General features: G+C 53.7%; 1 protein-coding gene across 2 annotated transcripts; it reads left to right on the top strand.

Annotated features, from left to right (window-relative positions):
• The first annotated feature begins 7,041 nt into the window (after positions 1-7,041).
• On the top strand, positions 7,042-18,128 carry PHYHIP (phytanoyl-CoA 2-hydroxylase interacting protein). 2 transcript variants are annotated; one of them, XM_045195829.3, is made up of 6 exons: positions 7,042-7,633; positions 10,270-10,415; positions 11,070-11,263; positions 12,399-12,573; positions 14,316-14,433; positions 16,022-18,128. In XM_045195829.3, the coding sequence occupies exons 3-6, from the start codon at positions 11,099-11,101 to the stop codon at positions 16,554-16,556; spliced, it is 993 nt and encodes a 330-aa protein (XP_045051764.1). In that variant the 5' UTR covers positions 7,042-7,633; positions 10,270-10,415; positions 11,070-11,098; the 3' UTR covers positions 16,557-18,128. The 2 variants fall into 2 exon arrangements, with proteins under 2 accessions (XP_045051764.1, XP_024416592.1); XM_024560824.4 differs by lacking the exon at positions 10,270-10,415 and having other exon boundaries at positions 7,045-7,633.
• The last annotated feature ends 1,110 nt before the right edge of the window (positions 18,129-19,238 follow it).

The following is a 19,238-nucleotide window of genomic DNA, read 5'->3' as shown; positions in this document are numbered from 1 at the left end:
AGCCAGGGCTGAACACGCACATTTTATATCTCTTTGTCCATGTTGCTAAATTACTTTCAAAAAGGGTCGTGTTCATATGCATCATCACTAAGAATGTACATGTATATAGTATATAAGAATATGTATGTTTTTCCACATCCTTTTGAGTAGTGCTCTTAAAATTTTTGACAGTTTAATAATATATTGATATTTTATGGTTTCTAACCAGACTTTTTTCAACTTCTTCTCTTACTGGTCTTATGGTAACCACAGCTAACTGAAAACCCTTCCCACCCCCTGCAGAACTACAAACAAGGGGCCTTTCGCTTCTGACTGGAGCTCTAGATGAAATTGCTTTGATTTCATTCTCTGGGGTTTGAGGTCCACCAACCTTTTAGCAGCTCCTCGTTTTTTGTTTTGTTTTTCTTTGTAGAAAATTTGGAAAATTTGCCCTGGCTGGTGTGGTTCAGTGGATTGAGTGCTGGCCTGTGAATCCAAAGGTCGCAGGTTGGATTTCCAGTCAGGGCACATGCCTGGGTTGCAGGCCAGGTCCCCAGCTGAAGGCATTCGAGAGGCAATCGATCAATGTATCTCTCGCACATCAATGTTTCTCTCCTTCCCATCCCCTCTCTCTAAAAATAAAATAATAAAGTCATTTTTAAAAAAAGAAAATTTGGAAAAATTTTAAAAGCACCCAGAAAATTAAAATCACTTACTATTATCCCATCAACTGTTCTGTATACTTGAAGTTGTTTTTCTATGCATGTAGAAAATTGAGGTATTTTTTAAATTGAGGTATTTTGCATATAGTTCTACATACAATCTTTTTTCTCTTAATATACTGTAAACATTTTATGAGTTATTAAATATGCTTCTAAATTATGATTTTTACCACCTTTCTTCCTGCAATGCTTATTGGTTCCCCCAGCATTTTTCACCCTAAAAAGGATAAGAGGAGAGTAGACTTAAACCAAGTATTCCACCTTTAATATTTGGGGAGTTACTTCCTGATAATGATTATTATAATTTCTCTTTGAGAAGATTCTTCAGCCCTGGCTGGTGTGGCTCTGTGGATTGAGCACTGGCCTGCGAACCAAAGGGTCACCAGTCTGATTCCCAGTCAGGCAGGGCAAATGTCTGGGTTGCTGGGCAGGTCCCCAGTAGGGGGCGCACCAGAGGCAACCACATCTTGATGTTTCCCTCTCTTTCTCCCCCTCCTCTGTCTAAAAATAAAATAAATCTTTAAAATTTTTTCTTTTTAAAAAGAAAATTCTTCAACCTTTCCTCTCATTAGGCTAATATATTTTCAGCACCATTCTGCTTTTTTCTTTACTTGTTCCAACACCTCCCTTTTCGTTTTCTTCCAAAGAGTGTTCATTTGTTTATCTACCTCAAAAGAAACTTGTAAATCATTACTAGTTGAACCCCATATAATCAAATCTATGATTCTAAAAGATCTCAATTTATTCACATTTTATTGCATTTTCTTTTTACATATTTTATAACAATCTCATTTTTTTTCCTGACGACTTAATGAAACTAAGAAACTTTTGAGAATAAATACAGTTTTCTGGGTCTAAGTGCAGGTTTTCAGAAGGTATAAAAAGTTTCTGTCAAAAACCTGTTCCTGTGGATTCCTGATGGGCGTTGCAAATACTAAATGAATAAGGAACTGTTTTGAATACATATCAGTAGAGTAAGAGGAATGTGTGGTATGAGGATGCTATCCAAGTTCAAGCTCTAACATGTTCTCTATGAGTAATTTGTCCTAATTTGTTGCCATCATTTTGCAAGCCATTTATTTACAGGTGCCGCCTCATCTCCTTGAGCTCTAAATATTGGAGAGCTCTAGGGTCCAGTCTTCAGAACTCTTCCCTTTTTTCTCCCTTCTTTACTCCCTAGGTGATGGTTCGGTTTCTCAGCTTCAAACCTTGTCTTCAAACCTTATCTCAGTCTGGGCCTCTCAGAACTCCACAGATGTGTATCCCTGCCCGTCCCACACCTCTACTTGGATGGCTGTTCTCATCCAAACTTTTGATCTTCCTCCTCGAACTACTCAAAGGTTCCCTATCTCAGTACGTGGCAACTCCATTCCTCTAGTAGTTCAAGTCGAAAATCATGCAGTTATTCTTGACTCCCTCTTTCTCTCATGTGATACATCTGTCTGCTCTTTCATATATACCCAGAATCTTACCACTTCTCGCCACCTTCACTGGCATCCCACCTCAGCCCAGGATACCCTCATTTTTTTGCTGTGATTATTCTCATAGCGTCCTAAGTGGCCTCCCTGCTTCCCCAGGTGCCCCCCCCTCAGTCTAATCCCAACACAGCATAATTAACGGGTCAAATCTTTGCTCTAAACCTCCCAGTAGGTTCCCATTTCAGAGTGAGAACCAGAGGCCGTGGACTGGCCTACACAGTCCTGCATCATCTGTCCATCCACCACGTTCTCTCTCCTCAGCTCCTACCATGCTTCCCTCGCCAGTGTGGCTGCTCCAGCCACACTGGTCCCTTTGCTGTTTCTGGAGCGATCTGACATGCTTCCACTTCAGGGCCTCTGTACCTGCTGCCTGGAGCACTCTTCCCCCACGTAATTCTGCACGGCACCCTCACTCCCCCCAGTCAGGTTTGTTTTTTTTTTAATCCTCACCCAAGGACATGCATATTGATTTTTAAAGAGAGAGGAAGGAAGGGAGGGAGAGAAACATTGGTTGTCTTTTGTATGTGCCCTAACCAGGGACCGAACCTGCAACCCAGGCATGTGCCCTGACTAGGAATCGAACCCATGACCTTTCAACGACAATCCAACCAACTGAGCCACACCAGTCAGGGCCAGTCAGGTGTGTGTGTGTGTGTCCCAAAGTCACCTTTTCAACGTGACCTCTCTGATGGGCTCTGTTTAAGACTGTAAACTCTCACTTCCCCCACAATATTCCTTATCCCTATTTACTGACTTATTTTTCTCTTTAGCACTTATCATCACCTAATAGAGGGTATTTAATTTGTCTTTCTTTCCCTCACCAGAAGGTAAGCCCCAGAAGAGCACCGATCTTTCTCCTGCCCCCACTACAGTGTCCTCATTGTCTGACACAGTGCTGGAAGCACCCAATAAACTCTGTTGAATGAGCGAATTCCAGTTTGTCATGAGACCAAGTCTTAGACCTGGATGTGTATTAGAAGAAGGGCGGCTTGTTTCCAGGTGGATTGCATCCCTAATTTAAGTTTGGCACCATGGATGGAAAAGCCATCTCTGTGTTGTGTTTTCATATGTCTTCCCCATAGGTTCTTCTGTATGCAGCTCTCTGAAGAGGGTAAGTGTGGCAAATACTGTGTGAGTGGGGGGAAGCCCTTCCAACATGGCAGTGGTTTGTGTATTCAGTATGTGCGTCTTGTCCCTGGCATCCTGCCACGCAGTGCCCAGTGGTATTGTTTCTCTATTATGCTGTCCCACTTCAGGTTTAACTTAGCGACTCTCCTGGTACTATGCTTTTATCATGTTAGTCCTTCCGCTTTTCACCTGTGTTTCTTTCTTCATTATTTTTTGTCTTCTCTCCTTGACATTTCTTTTGTCCTTCCAAAATTTCACTAGTGTCTCTTCTATAGTTTACCAGAGACTTTAAGAATGCTTCAGAATCTTTCCATGTCTTAAAACCATTAAATGTTTCCATTTTAAAAAGCTAAAAAACGTATTATATTCTTTAGTTGAGTGAATACTCAGAAACGTGTCTAGTTTTTAGAATTACTTTAATGCTGGTTAGTAAGTTCGAAATAGGTGACTGCTGAGGGCTGTAGGGTGTCTACACATAATTTCAAAAAAATCAGTAAGCACTGAGAAATTCATACAGTTCTTGTAACAGTCACTGCCCACTCCTGTCAGTGTGGACACAAGTAAGTGAACAAGCGGTGTCGCTGGGCAGTCTGGCGCGCATGCATCCGTTGGCCCTGCGGTCGCCGCGCTAAGCTCAACATGAGGAAGTGCACGCACACATTTTGCGTCTATAATGTGCATAAGCGACGGGAAGACTGGATTTTTCCCACTGACAGGCTCATCTCTATTACATCAGACTCTGTGTTTGCTCTGTGCTCTTCTACCATGAAGAACCAGCCTTTGTGCTCACACCTGAATTTAAATCTAATTTTACTTCTTTAAAAAAAAGATTTTATTTATTCTTAGAGAGAAGGGAAGGGAGGGAGACAGAGAGGAAGAGAAACATCAATGTGTGAGAGAAACATCAGTTGGTTGCCTCTCGCACACACCCCAACCAAGGACCTGGCCCGCAACCCAGGCATATGCACTGACTGGGAATCAAACCAGTGACCTTTCAGTTTGCAGGACGCTGCCCAACGCAGTCGGGGTTCCCATTTTACTTCTTATGGACTGAGTCTCACCATCTGGCCCACCATCAGCCTTTTTAAAGTAGGGTTGATGGCTCCCCTCTCAGGGTTGTGAGAACTGCGTGCCCTGCACTGTGTTTTGGTATTTGATAAATGCTTTTGTTATTATCATCATCATAGCTTGGCTAAAATACTTAATATGGAAACTTCTGAGCATGCACAAAAACGGAGAAAATAGCTCTTCAAATCTTAAAGTACCAGCTTCCACAGTCATCCGCTCCTGCCGACCTTGTGTCCTCCATCCTCTTACCTGCTCCCCCTCAGATTATTTTGAAACAAATTGCAGATACCATGCTATTCATCCACAAATAATATAATATGTAATATAAATAACATAATCTGAAGGAAATTCTTTTAAAACAACCATAAAATATCATCAGAGTTAATAATTTCAAAACATTATCAAATATCCAGTTAGTATTCAAATTTCCCAATTGTCATGTAGTGTAATTTGTTTTTCCTTTGGTAACAATTTGTTTAAATCAGTATTCAAATATGGTCCATACCCTTTAATACTTTACTGGAAATATAATTAAGGCACAGGAAGAGGTTTTGCTGTAAGAATGTTCATTGCAGTGCTATTTAGAATGGAGGAAAAGTAAGGTAGCACTCACAGAAGAGCAGGGAATTGGCTCCCCGAAAAAGGGTGCCTGGCCTGACAGTAGAACACGTACAGCGATTGCAAACAGTACTGTAGAGAGACTATGCAATGAACAGAAAAGGGATTGGTAGCTGAGAACAGCAGGTTATGAAACAGTATTGCTACTTTCCATTTTTGTTATGAAGTATGTATCTCATTTGCCTGAGTAGTAAGGACATGAGCGACTTTAATTTTCTCTTAAGCTTAGTATTAAATACGCAGTCTACAGCAATCACGTACTGGGCAATAAAAAGTCACTAAAGGTAAAAATGCAGCAGCGGCGCCTCTTGGCAGCTCTAGGTCTGGCTTCATGTGGAGCGAGTTCTGTTTGGCACGCTCGGCTTTCTTCCTGCCATGTGTTTCCTCATGTGATCTGCTGAGAACCCTCTGGGGCAAGAAGAGGCAGAAACCCTGGGAGGGCTGCGCCTTCACCTGAGGCCGGCACGCAGCTCTACAAAAGCACCTTCAGACGGCTATTGTTCACTGCTCGGGACCCATGACCTCATGTGCTCTCCACATGCCATCCTGCCGGGGTAGGAGGCAGGGACCTGTTGGGACTAGCCTGCCTTTCCCAGAGGGGGAAACTGAGGCGCAGAGAACTTGACCTTTTCCTCACACAAGATATCAGCGTAGTCATAAGGACAGAGTTTGGCCCAGCTATCTGGTGCCGGCCATCACCGGGAGATTGTCTGGCATCTCTGCGGAGGTTCAGCATCTCCGTGTAGGTCTGGCCGAGGGAGGGCTGAACCTGCCTCTGCGTGACACACCACAGCGCATTCTGTGGTTCGGGATCTGACCAAACCTGCTCTGGTTCTCCACACCCGTTTAGGGTGGGATTGGCTTCGGCTTATCTCTGCTTTTGGTGAACTGTTCACTCTCTGTCCACTGTCACCACCTCCAACCTGCTGCTGATGTCTGCAGCCCCCAAGTCCCTCTCGCTGGGTGTCCCTTACGCTCAGCTCATGCTTCCTGTGGCTCTCTGAGGTCCTCACCAGGGCCCGCCTGCATAGTCTGTTGTCTCCTGACTGCGGTCCGGCACCAAGCCCTCCCCGCCCACCACCCTCCTGCCTGGCCTCCACAGTCTCTACCTGGCTTGGCCCCACCTGTGCCCCGGAGCTGGTCCTGACTCCTCCATCTCAGAAGTCTTGTCTGTACCCTGCAATTTAGTCGTCTACTTCTTGTTTCCCAATCGTGTCTCTCAATGTTCATCTTTTCTCTCCTAGGAGACTGTGGGCTCCTCGCTGGCAGACGCTGTCAATAGGATGGCACTGATAGCAGCGCTGCGAGGTGGCGGGCATTCCTTGTGCTCCAGGCCCAGAGCTGAGTTGGCCACGTGCTCGTCTCAGTCAGTGATGACAATAAACCTGTGTTATGATTCCATTTGACAGATGAAGACACTGAAGCCCTGAGAGGTTGAGTACCTAGTCTGAGGTACTGTATCTTAACTGTATCTGTCTGCAGAGCCCATGCTTCTCCACCCTGCATGTACTCCCTGTGGTTGCTTGGTTCAGATTTCCTTGAGTGTTCTGCTCGGCGCCATCCACAGGGTCCTCATTTCTTGGTAGTAAAAAAAGCCTCCCGCAGATAAGACAGCAGACAGTGCAGTCTCTTCCCAGCCAGTGTGTTCAGGGCTGGGCTCCTCTGAGTCCAGATGGTCAGCTAGAATGCTACCACTCCAAGTTCTGTGCGTGCCATACACCCCCACTTCTGTGCCTCTGCACACCCTTCACAGCCCTGAAACTTCTCTCTGTTGTCCTTTTCCCCTGGGGACACCTAAGCAGCCAGAGGGTTTGCCCTGGACCACCAGGGTTCCTGGGGCTTCTGTGTGCTATGTCTTGATGGAGTTGGTAAGAAAAGGGAGCACCTGAGGGTAAGAGCCCAGACCAAGACAGACACCACCTCCCCACCCCACCCCATACACATGCCAGCTCCCAGACCTGGTCTGGATCCTGCCCCTTCACAGCCAACCCCTTCCCCCAATCAGAATCTTTGCTTCAGGTTCCTAAGCCTTAGGGCTAAGCCCCACCCCTCTCCCAGCATCCTAAAGTTTGGGGGCTGCATTCAACTGAGAGATTTCCAAGTAGACGTGTTGGAGGGACTTCTGCCGAGGGCTCATGTTCCGGAAAACCTGGGAAAGGGTGCAGCCACCGCCGCTGTCTCGGAAGACATCCACGTAGCTCCCTTGGAGACCTTCTGCCCTTTCCTCCTCCCACCAGCCCAAGCGAACAGGGACCAGGCTTGCTTATCGTCACCTGACGCTGGGCAGCCACTGATCCCATTGGTGGAGCCAGACTGGGTCTGGCTCTCCAGTTCCTTCTCGCCTTCTCTGCCTCTCTCTCCTCCAGACCGCTTTGATTCTGCTCTTGCCTCTCCTTGCGCTCGGCTGGGAACGTCGCCTCTCCCTGAGCGGCAGCACGCTGCGGAGCAGGCAGGGGCTGCCTGTGGGGCATGGAAGCAGCCTCCTTGGCAGCTGTGAAAGGAGCGAGAGGAGCCAGCGAGCGCTGCTGCCTGTGACCCAGGCGTCCCGGCTGCTGCCCCCAGCCCCGGGAGCCCATCAACACACAGCTCTCTCCCTTCCCTCCCCTCCAGGTCTTCCTCTGCAGAGCCTGGTGGAGCCAGGTGAGTTGCCCTTCCTCCCTAGAGCGTCCTGCTGTCAATCCTGAAAGGGACCCCGCTGGCCAGGGGCTAGGAGCTGGGAGCCCCCGGGGTCCTGCCACTGCCTGTGGTGCCTGCCTGGACTGCCAGGGCCAACGACCTTGTCCCCTTTTCCCTCGGGGACTTTGGCCAAGGGGTTAACAGCTGGATCTGGTCCCCGGGGCACCACAGTCAGTCACCCCATGACAATTCTGCTGCAGTCAGCAATGCCAATGGGGACAGTGGGGTGGGGGGCAGCTTTTCCTTTGGCGTGTGATGTCTCTTCTGGATGGGCATGGGCAAAGGGTGTCGTATCAGCGTGTACACCGCGTATGCATGCTTGTGAGAAGACTGGAGGTTCGCTTGCGTAGATAGTTCTGTCTGCATGCACTCATGTTCAAGCGTGGGTTTTGACTGCTCTGTGGCATGTCTGGGAACATATGTTTCTTGTACATGTGAAGCACACATGTTGGGGATCACTTATCTGAGTAGCCTCTTGGTACACGTTGGTGGGGACAGTGTGAAGCAATGTATTTATGGGGTGGACATATCCCTTGTCATGTGTGTGGGAGTGCATGCTGATGGAGGGTTTCTATGTGGCAGGTGCGACTCAGAGCAGAAAGGGGTAGGTAGGTGGAGAGCGTGGGCAGAGCTGTAGAGGCATGCAAACCTGTTGGCATGTGAAGGCTCGGGGCTGGCAGAGCACCGCCAGAGACACACACGTTTCCAAAGCCTGTGTCTTTGAGCCTAGAGAAGACTGGAGAGTGAATATCAGAATATGGACAGAGGCTGATATGCATGTGAGTGTACATGGGTGTGCAAGCAGGCGTGTGGTTGTGCGCCTTGTGTGGGGGTGGCACACGTGCATGTTGGTGCCCATGGCTTTCCTTTCCCCCAAACTGTGGCTTTGTGAGAAGGTGTGCCTGCATGTGTGTGTGAGCCTGTGGACATAAACATGTGTGGCTCTGTGTAGAGGTGGCAGCTAGTGGAGGGAAAACTGTGGGACAACCTAAGAATGTGGAGGCCGGCGGAGGGTCCCTAAGTGCACAGGGGAGTGTTTGGGAGTGAGAATGTCTGAGGAGGCGTGTGCAGCCTGTGTGTGGCCACACTTGGTGTGTGCGTGTGTGTGTTCGCATGTGTGCGCCTGCCTGCATGTGGGTGTGTGAATGCCGGTCTCAGGGTGGATTCGCTCAGGAGTCTGGGTGTTTCTCAGGTGCTGTCTCAACCTGCCTCTCACACCCTGCCCTTCCTGGGTCATCTGGGCTTGGAGAGCTGGGGTTCATGCCCACCCTTGGTCCACCCCGCCTTTACTGCTCTCCCAGCATCCCTCATGGCCACTCTCCCAGTCTCACATGGGGAGTAGTCTCAGCTTTCCTAGAGCTGTAGAGGGGAAAGGGTGGCCCAGGTCCTGGACACCTCCCCAGTGAGCACAGCTGCGCTGCCTCTAGGAGACTGAGGAGTCCTGGGCCGGGGGAGGCGCCCCCACCCTTGGGGTAGGTGTGGGCTGCATCCCATGTGGGTGGGAGGAAGCCCCTGAGGCCCTGCCCAGGGCGGGAGTGTGTCTGTGTTAGTATGTGGGGGTGAGTGTGTGAGTGTGTGTGTGCCTGTGTGGGCACACAGGTGTCTGTCTCCCTGGGGAGCTCCTCACTGGGACCTCAGAGGTGGCAGCTCCCCACTGCTCCACACCTGTCCCCATGAATTACAAATTGGTGTATAATATAGTTGTCTACTGACACCCTGTCCCGTTCTGTTTTATTTTGTGGTGTATCTAGTAGCACCCCCGTGCTTATTTACCGTAAGATTCATGAAGCCACCGGCATCTGGCCGAACCTCACAACAGGCAGCCATACGCTTTAGGGTGGAAAGCTAAGATATAACAAAGGTTCAGGTAACACTTCATGACAGGTAAGGGCCATCGCCCGTATCCTTTGCTCTGTGCCTGCCACCCAGGCAACCCACAGGTTAATTTAGAGGTGCCAGGCTCCAGAACAGCCTTAATTGACAGGGAAGTGTGGGTTGGAGCTTCTGGAAGCTATAAATAGAAGTACCTGCTTTCGAAGGCACAGGGTACCCTCACCCTTAGTGTCTGGGCGAGGAGCAGAAGAGGGAAGGAGGAGAAAAGGAGCCGACACTCCAGAAATTTGAGGCATGCTAAAACGGGGCTTGAGGAAGAACAGGGGGGCGTGAGCTCTGCCAGGTACTGAGCAGATGCCCGGGAGAACATCCAGCCTACACTCACGCTCTTGCCCCAGAGAGGGTCCCTCCCCTCCTCTCCCCCGTCCCCCACCCCACCCCACCTCGTCTGGAGCTCCAGTGAGCCAGGCCAGAGTGAGGGCCGAGTTAGCCTCGCTACCAGGTGACAGTGCTGGCAGCACTCACACCTGGGAGGGCAGCCAGGGGGAGAGGTGATCGGGCAGCTGGGAGGAAATGCCATTGCTTGAGGGAAAAGGACCAAGAAGGAAAAATAAATAGTGGTGAAACCATGTGCACCCATGTACACACATGGCACACATGTGACTCATCACACACACACACACACACACGAGAACCAGCCTCAGCCTAACGATAAAGGGGCCGAGTGCTCCGGAGTCAGACAGACCTGAGTTCAAATCGTTTTCCAGCTGTAGGACCTTTGACACCTTAGTGCTCCCACCTCAGCTACCGCATCTATAAAACGGGGTAAGAACAGTACCCGCCTACTGTGAGCTCACATGAGATGACGTTTGTGAAACGATCGCACTTGGTCAGCCTGCAACAGCTGTCAGAGGTAAAACCAATTGTTTGAAAGAGTCCAGTGACAGGATGTGCTGGAAGGGAAAGAATAACAGTGGGAAAGTCATGGGTGGGAGAAGGGCTGTGGCTTGTGCTGCTGGTCCCCCACCATTGGCTCTGTGGCACTTGCCCTCCCAGCCCTGCTGAGTCACCCCAGCGAGGAGGGAGGCCTGACCCCAGAGCCCTGGCACCCTGGCCTCTTGGCTGCTGGTGTCCTCCTCTTGCCTGCACCCTCACACCCATCTCCTCGGTGGGTGCTTCCTGTCTCTCCTACGCCTCACACCGTTCTCTCTACCCCCACTCCCTTCTCTTTTCACGCCTACTGGCTGAGGGCCCCCTCCTCGGCTCCATCTGCTGCAAATCTGTCCCGCCTGGCGTCTGCAGTGTTCCCACTGCCTCTGCCACCTGTCAGGTGCCGTCTGCTCTGCAGACCCCTCCTAGAAAAGCCAAGAGCCCCTTGGGGGGGCCCCCATCCTACCTCCATTCCCATTCCCCCAGTCTTCCCTGTGCAATCTTCCCATCAGATTTGATGTGGGCAGGTACAATCAATGGCTCCTCAACGTTCTACCTCACAAGGGATGTTGGGAGCAAGACGTTCCAGAAAACTCCATCGTGGGGAGGGGAGTGCTCATTCTCCCTCTCCCCTTAGTCCCCACAGGAGCCAAACTGAAGGGAAGCATGGAGCTGCTGTCCACGCCCCACAGTATTGAGGTGAACAACATCACTTGCGACTCCTTCCGCATCTCCTGGGCCATGGAGAACAGTGACCTGGAGAGGGTCACCCATTACTTCATCGACCTTAACAAGAAAGAGAATAAGAACTCCAACAAGTTCAAGCACCGGGTGAGTGAGGGGGCCCCCAAGCAGTCTTCCCCACCGCTGCTCTTGAAGGAGGCAGGAGAGCGCGCACCAGGAGGTGACAGTGTGGTGTTGGAGAGGCCTGGCTCCAAACCAGGCTCCTCTCACTGTGTGATCTGGCTGACGTTACTCAACCTCTCTGAGCAGGGAGTCATAATAATGTCAGCCCCGGTAGGCTTGTCAGAGGCTTCTGTGGGGTAATGTTTGTGTGGTGTTTGGCTCGGGCCCAGCACACGACGAATGCCGTTATCATGACTAGGGTGTCGGAGGGGCGGGAAAACCCGGGGCAGGGGTGTGACAGCACACCTGGGGACGGCTTATTGACTGGGTGGGTGATGTGGGCTATGGGCAGGGGTGGAGCACGTTGCTGGGTCCTCCAAGCCCCTGTGGTCCTCCCTGCCGCCTGGCCCTCTGGCCTGTTTGCTGGGTTTAGAAAATGAATGTGAGAGAGTCCCCTGCTGGCTGGGGTGTCCTTTCCCTGGGTTAAAGCTGGTGTGGGGGCGGGTGGGAGGAAGGCTCCCATCTTCCAAGCTGGCAGAAAGGCAGAGGGAAGAGTGAGGGGGGAAAGAAGCTGGTTCCCACGACGACGCGCCATGTGGGTTACTCACCCTCTCTCTCTTTGGAACTGGCTCCCCTGATCTGGGTGTCTTTTGGCAGGCCAGTTGCCACGGTGACGTGAATGTTCAACACCACCCCCTTAACCTCCTCCCAAAAGAATAAGGCATATTTTCCCTTCCTCCCTGGCTTCTCAGCATTGGCCGTTGCCGTGGAGACGGCACTGCAGTGAGCAGAGCTCTCGAAGTCTCCCTCAAAAACGGAGGTCTCACTGCCCTCAACTTGGTGGGCCTCCACCCCAGTGGCCTTTCTCTTCAGTTCCCAAGAGAATGGGCGTCAGGGCGTTGAGAGGGGTGGAGGCTGGGGGTGTCTGGTGGCCTTGCTGATGGCCACTGCTTGCTCCTGTGGGAAAATGGCGGCCAGGACACCGCGCTCAGCACCACTGAGACTCTGGCCCCCGCAGGAGGTGCAGGGCCACCTGGACAGTGGGGCCTGTGGGAATGCCAAGATTGGGTGTGACCCCCCAATGTGACTCCTGGCTATTGGTCTGCACCCCATGTCTCAGGATGTCCCCACCAAGCTTGTGGCCAAGGCCGTGCCGCTGCCCATGACGGTGAGAGGCCACTGGTTCCTGAGCCCCCGCACGGAGTACAGTGTGGCGGTGCAGACGGCCGTGAAGCAGAGTGACGGGGAGTACCTGGTGTCCGGCTGGAGCGAGACGGTCGAATTCTGCACCGGGGGTGAGGCCCTGCCGCCCTGCTGCTTGTGTGCCTCTGGTTTACTTGTGGTCGGGAGGGGGCTCCGCCCTAACACGGCAGACACCGTGGGCCTGCAGCAGGCCTAGGCCGCCCTCCCGGGAGACGCAGGTCCACGAGACCTGCCCTGCCCCCCAAAGCCTGCAGACTGGTGACAACACCACTTCCATGACGGGACGGAGTCACTTTTCTGGCCTGGGGCAAGCATGTTTTTTGAATTATGGTAGAATACGCATAACGTAAAAGTTACCATCAGCCATTTTCAAGCGTACAGTTCAGTGGTATTAAGTACACTCACGCTGGCATGGAACTTACCTCCCCAAACTGGAGCTCCACACCCACTCAGCAGCAGCTCTGCCTCCCCTCACTCCAGCCCCTGGCAGCCGCTGCTCCACGTTCCACCTCTGTAAATGTGACCACTCCTGGTACCTTGTGTGAGGGAGATCACGCAGAAGCTGTTCCTCTGTGACTGGCTTACTCACTTAGCCACGCGTCCTCAAGGCTCGTCCACGTTGTAGCATGTGTCAGCACTCCCTCCTTCCTCGAGGGAGTGATAGCACGTCACGTGGCCAGACCGCAGTTTGTGTATCCATCATGGTCAAAGGACGGCTCGTGGAGCAACCACATTCTGCTTGTCCTGAGCCTCCCGTTAGCCTGGAAATGCTCCTTATTCAGTGGCCCCACAAACTCTCAGAGAACTCAGCCTGGAAACTCCAGCGTGAGCAAACAGAACACCAGGCTCCCACGTGCTTGTCACTGATGATCCCCATCCCCGCTATAGGCCATTCTTTTAGTGTCCATGGTGAGAACTGTCCTAGATACCCCTCTGTCACGAGGGAGGGGCAGGGGACATTCTTAGCCCTGGGCCTCCCAGACTGCTGGCTCCACCCTCGGCCAAGGTCTGTGCCCTTTGCTGTGTTCTTGACCTGTTGTTTTCTTTTGAGTGGCGCATTTTCTTAGCTCAGCCGCACACACCACCCTCTGAAGGTGCTCCCTCTCCCTGTGAGGAAAGCCTCTGAGTTTACCCCAGAACTCCACGTGCAGTGGGAATTTACTTCCAATGGGAGAGCTGGGGATGGCTGCATTCCAGTCCACATTCCTCTGGCCAAGTCCAGCATCCTGGCCGGGGCCATATCAGCATGGAGGAAAGGGCACCTTTTTCTAATCTGTGCAAAGGCGCTGCCTAGACTAGCAGCAGCCCTGCCCTAGCCTCTGGCCCCTGCCCTGGGGAGGGTCAGATTTCACTACCCTGTTTCCAGGCTTCTCTGCTTTTCCTGGGATGCTGGAGTGCAGTCATCGCCCCAGATCTGGTCTGCCCAAACACTCACCTCAGTTAGAGAGCTGAGCCCCTGCCTGTGATGACAGCCGGTGTCCCTGAGGGTGGTGTGGGCAGCCTCCAACCCAGTGGACTTGAAGGCTCTCCCTGAAGGGCCTCAACATCTCCCCCTCCCAGTCCTTCTTATTTAGATGAGGACAGCCTTGGATCACAGCCCTAGGGACCAGGCACGACTGTGTAACTAGGCAGCCCTGCCCTTGTTGGAGCCTCTGGCATGGAGGGCGCAGGGGTGATGAGGACAGAGAGCATCCAGGTGGCCCATTCCCATGTGGTCCAAGGTGCTGTGGATGTTTGGTGTCCCCTGCAACTCTGAGCGCAGAGGTGGGCATGGGAGGGGGAAGGGGCTGTGATCCCTGCCAAGCCCTTGGCTCACCAACCTGCTCTCTTGCAGATTATGCCAAGGAGCACCTGGCGCAGCTGCAGGAGAAGGCCGAGCAGATCGCAGGGCGCATGCTGCGCTTCTCTGTCTTCTACCGCAACCACCACAAGGAGTACTTCCAGCACGCCAGGTGCACGCAGCCCTGCGTGGCCCGCCAGGCCCCGTCTGCCTCCCCCAGCTCTGCCTCAGCTGCCCAGGCTGTTTGAGGTCGCCCCGACCTCCTGCCACAGGCTGGCTTGGGAATGGGTTCCAGGGAAGGAGAGGGCTCTCTGCATGGGGCTGCCTGGGGCTCCTGGGTTGAGCGAGGTCCCCATGGGATGCTCCCTGGAGGAGTTCCAATCACTGGTTCTAAGTCAGCAGGCCGGCCTTCTCTCCAGTTCAGGGCCTGGGTCCCAAGGGGAGAGGGGAGGGGGCACAGACTATGAATGGATTCTGAGCATGAAGGGTGTGGTCTTCACACCGTCTGCTGGGGAGCCTAGAGGCTCTAGGGTGAACCTCAGGCAGCCCTTAGGAGGTGCTGAGGGGTCGCTGAAGAACCCTGAGAATGCAGCTTGGTGGACCTCACCGCTATCATCTAACCTGAGCAGCTCCAGTTTTATTGCCTATGGCCCACCTATGTGTAATTTCCTTGGGAAGAAAGAGAGGGGCTCCACACCCAAAAATTCTTGATCCCTTCGCTGATGTCATTCAGCACCCTCAGCCAACACATTGGGAGCCTGAGACCCAGAGGGCCAGTAAGTCACTAGTCACTCAGGACAGCCAGGACCAAGGAGGTGGGAGGCTGGATCAGGGGCTGCCCATCCCCCCATGACTGCTGACTCTGCTCCAAGTCCACGACCTTCTAAGGCTGGGCCAGGGCAAGCCACCGTCAGCACTGTCTTTATCATTGTATCACTTGGACCCTACCCCAGGGCAGTGGGGGTCTGGGGGGTCTTTGGCATTTGCACTAAAGAAAAGAGGCAGTGAGCTAAGTGCTGAGAGCACCAGCCCAGGTTGGGCTCTTCTGTCAGAGAGCAGGAAAGACACAGGGAGCACGCATGTGTGCCGGCTGCAGAGAAGGATAAAGGCAGGGCTCCCCTCGGAAACCTCAGAGTCTGTTGGAGGACAGTACTGACAGATGGGGTGTGGTAGGTGTGTGTGACCACTGAGTAGACTTCAGTGTCCTGCACGTAGTAGGCAGCCAAAAGTTTGTTGCATGCCAGGGCCTGATGTTCCCGGAAGGTTTTAGAGGGGAAGGGACACCGATGCTGGGCCTTGAAGGGTGAAGAGGAGTTTGCCAGGCCAGGTGCTGAAAGGTGGGAAGGGCGGTCCAGGCAGAGGGCAGAGCACTGCAAATGCAGAGGCAGGAAAGAGTTGGGGTGGGGTTCCTGTGTGCCTGGAAGGTGGCACCTGCGGGTGTGGGGGTGGTAAGAGGTGGAGCCAGAAAGACCAGATTGTGATGCCTTGCTTGTCACTCAAGCTCCATCAGAGCATTTTGTGCTGGGGAACAGCAGGTTCAGACCTCTCCTGGCTGAAAGAGTGGGCTGGACCAGCCTATCTCCAGGGCCCTCCCTGCTCTTGCATTCTGGAATGTACTATTTGTGACGGGTGGAGGCGGTGGCTGGTGGGAGAGCTGGGAGCTGGGCTGGCTCCCTTCTCACCACATGTGGCATCCAAGCCTCACCCCAGCTAACCAGTGGCATTTTCTTTTCCTTTTGGCACTGTCCCGGGGTGGGTAGGACCCACTGCGGGAACATGCTGCAGCCCTACCTGAAGGACAACAGTGGCAGCCACGGCTCCCCAACCAGTGGCATGCTCCACGGAGTCTTCTTCAGCTGCAACACGGAGTTCAACACAGGCCAGCCCCCACAGGACTCCCCCTACGGCCGCTGGCGCTTCCAGATCCCCGCCCAGCGCCTTTTCAACCCCAGCACCAACCTCTACTTTGCGGACTTCTACTGTATGTACACAGCCTACCACTACGCCATCCTGGTGCTGGCCCCCAAGGGCTCTCTGGGGGACCGCTTCTGCCGAGACCGCTTGCCCCTTCTGGACATTGCCTGCAACAAGTTCCTGACCTGCAGCGTGGAGGATGGGGAGCTGGTCTTCCGTCACGCCCAGGACCTGATCCTGGAAATCATCTACACCGAGCCCGTCGACCTGTCCCTGGGCACCCTGGGGGAGATCAGTGGCCACCAGCTCATGAGCTTGTCCACTGCCGACGCCAAGAAAGACCCCAGTTGCAAGACCTGCAACATCAGTGTGGGCCGCTAGGGACTCCAGGGGAGCTGGGGGTCTAGGGAGAAATGACCGGCAGAAGGGTGATGGGTGACATAAGTTCAGGGAGCTGGCCTTCTCTCCCCTGCCCGCTGCCCCCTCCGTGCCATCCGTTTCCCCCTCCCCAACCCCTTGGCATTAAAGGCAACAGAGGGTGGTCCGTCCCCTTGGTAGGCATGGCCCACCCAGGCCTGGTAAGGCTCTTAGCTTCAGTAGGTTGGTGGGAGGTTGGACTTCTGGAGACTTCCCCTTCCCTCTGGCTTCCCTGTCCTGCTATTTCCTGCTTCATCCCAGGCTCTCATCTGAAGGAGGCTGGCTGCACCCTCTAGGCTCTCCCGGGGAAGCCTCTCCAGGCCACAGCCCACCTGCAGGTTGCCTGCCTCCCTGGGGGACCCAGAGAGCTGTGGGGTGCTCTTCCTTAGCCCACCCACCCCACTCAGGACCACCACAGGCGGCCCCTCCCTGCTCAGCTGGGCCTGGGGGCTTCCCACTCCAGACCTGGCCCTTTCCCTCTATAAATAGTCTCCTGCACTGCTGTGGCTGCCTGCCCCACAGCATCTCCTCCTGCCTGGGGAGAGCTGTCCCCCCTTCTCACCTCCACTCTAGAAAGGGGCCCTCTTCTTCCTCTTGGCTTTGGGGCATCCAGGCTGTTGGAGTTTTCCCTTTGTTCCGAAGACAATACAGACCCCAGAGGACCTTCTCCCTTGCTCAGAGCACCGAGGTCTGGTATGGCAGCCACTGGGGTCGAGGAGGGGGAAAGAGACCCCTGAGACCCAGAGGAACCCTTTCCTCAGCTGGGAGTGGGCTGCTGCCCGCCCTGAGGGGACCTGATGTGGAACGAGATCTGAGGGCTTTCTCGAACAGCCTGGCACGCCCTGGCTGTGCAGTTTGCTCACTCTCTCTGCCTCAGGGCTGGGACTGCCCTGTGCCTGTGAGTGATCTGGACTGTGGTTTCCCTGCCACCCCACCTGCCGTCCCCGCCCACTGGCACTGTCTGCACTCCCTGTGGAGCCTACGGAGGGAGCGTCCCTTCCCTGGGAGCTCCTGTCGGAGACCTCGCTGGGCCTAACAGTGTTTTTACCTACTTCCTACTTTTGTATGGGTCACCAGGGTGGAGAGGGCAGGCCTCCTGAGACAAGCAGACCAGGTGGGGTGACGAAGAGAGGTATCGATGGAGGCAGCTAGCTGTCTGGGGATGATGGGGGTGATGTCAGGTGGAGGAGAACAGCCTCTGCAGTGACAGCCGGATTTCTGTGATGAGGACAGAAGGGGCCGGCAGGCCAACAAGGCCATATCTCGGTAAGGGGCAGGTGGGACAGCTGGTCGCCTCTTCTGTAGCCACAGGGAGTAGTGTGATCAGCTGTCTCTGGGCGTGGATCAGGTCTGGGGCCCTGGGAGATGCATGGAGAAGGAGAGGACATGGGCCCTCAGGCCCTTCCCCCCTCTGCTGGCAGCATTGCTGTGGGGGTGGCCTGCTGCCCTCCCCTGGCCCCATGTCTGCCCCTGGCTGGGGCACGCCTGCCTGCGCTGTGCTTGCGATGTGTACCAATAAACCACCACAGCCTGAGAGCCTCGCCTCTCCTTGGGCTCTGGGAATGCGGGTAGGCCAGTCAGACACATGGGGATGCCCCCAGCCGGGCCACCGGGAATTGTGTCCAAGTCTTGCTGTGAGATTCGGGGATCAGGAAGCAGAGCCAAAAGAGACTTTGGAGGTCATTTGGAGCCACCCTGCACTTTGCAGGGAAACTGGGGGCTCTTAGGAGAGAATCTGGAGTGATCTGGAGGTGTAACCAAGGTCCCCAGGCCCCTCCTTTGGAGCTTTTCTCACTGCAGTGTCAGACCCAGAGGCCCCTGTCCCCTCCCCAGCAGGGTGCCTCTAGCAGGTCTGAGTCACCTCTGTGGCTATTATTATGGACTTATTAAAATGATCTTCTGTTGGGGTGGAAAAGCTCCAGAAAAATCAGAGTCACCTCCCTGACACCGCCTGGCTCAGGGCCAACGAATATGTGTCCCCAAGAGCTGGGGCACAGCCTCCCAGGGCTAGGGAAGAGAGCTGAAGGGCAAAGACCACTTCCTGAGGGCCTACTATGTGCCAGGCATCGCAGCAGGTGCTTTCACACATCGTCTCCTTCAGTCTTCACAATGGCTCTGTGCTGTGGTCACGTGTAACAGATGAAGAAACAGAGGCAGGCACAAAGGAGAGGAAAGGCTTGCCCATGTCTTACAGTCCGTAGGCGACTGTGGCCAGGATCTGAATCAGGAGCTGGCATTATCCTGTTTCACTGCCCTGTGTCCCCCAGTGTGTGCCAGGCCCACCTGACACTGTAAGACATGCGCAGGGCGGGTCTCAGACACAGGGACCCTCTGGAGGGTCTCTGGCTGACCAAGGCCCTTCCTAGCTCCTGAAAAACACCAGGGGGCGCTGTGGAGTCGCGAATGCCCAAGAGGCTTATTTAAAGGGGTTTGGACAGCAGCTGGAGTCCAGAATTCCCGGGACAGGGAGTGACCACCAGGGTATGGCTTTTCACCTCCAAGCTGGACTCCTGCCTTCTGCCACCAGCTGAGGGCTGTTCAGGGTCTTCCAGAGGGGAAGCTTCAGTCCTCCTTCTGTGGATCCTTCTGGATTTCTTAGGAGGAGAGGTTGGCTCCCAGGGCCCTCCTAGTGGGAGATGAAGGCAG

The sequence above is a fragment of the Desmodus rotundus genome, chromosome 9 (assembly GCF_022682495.2).
Source record: "Desmodus rotundus isolate HL8 chromosome 9, HLdesRot8A.1, whole genome shotgun sequence".
Classification (NCBI taxonomy): Eukaryota; Metazoa; Chordata; class Mammalia; order Chiroptera; family Phyllostomidae; genus Desmodus; species Desmodus rotundus.
Note: the sequence above shows the minus strand (reverse complement) of the source record. Positions and strands in the feature narration are given on the sequence as shown.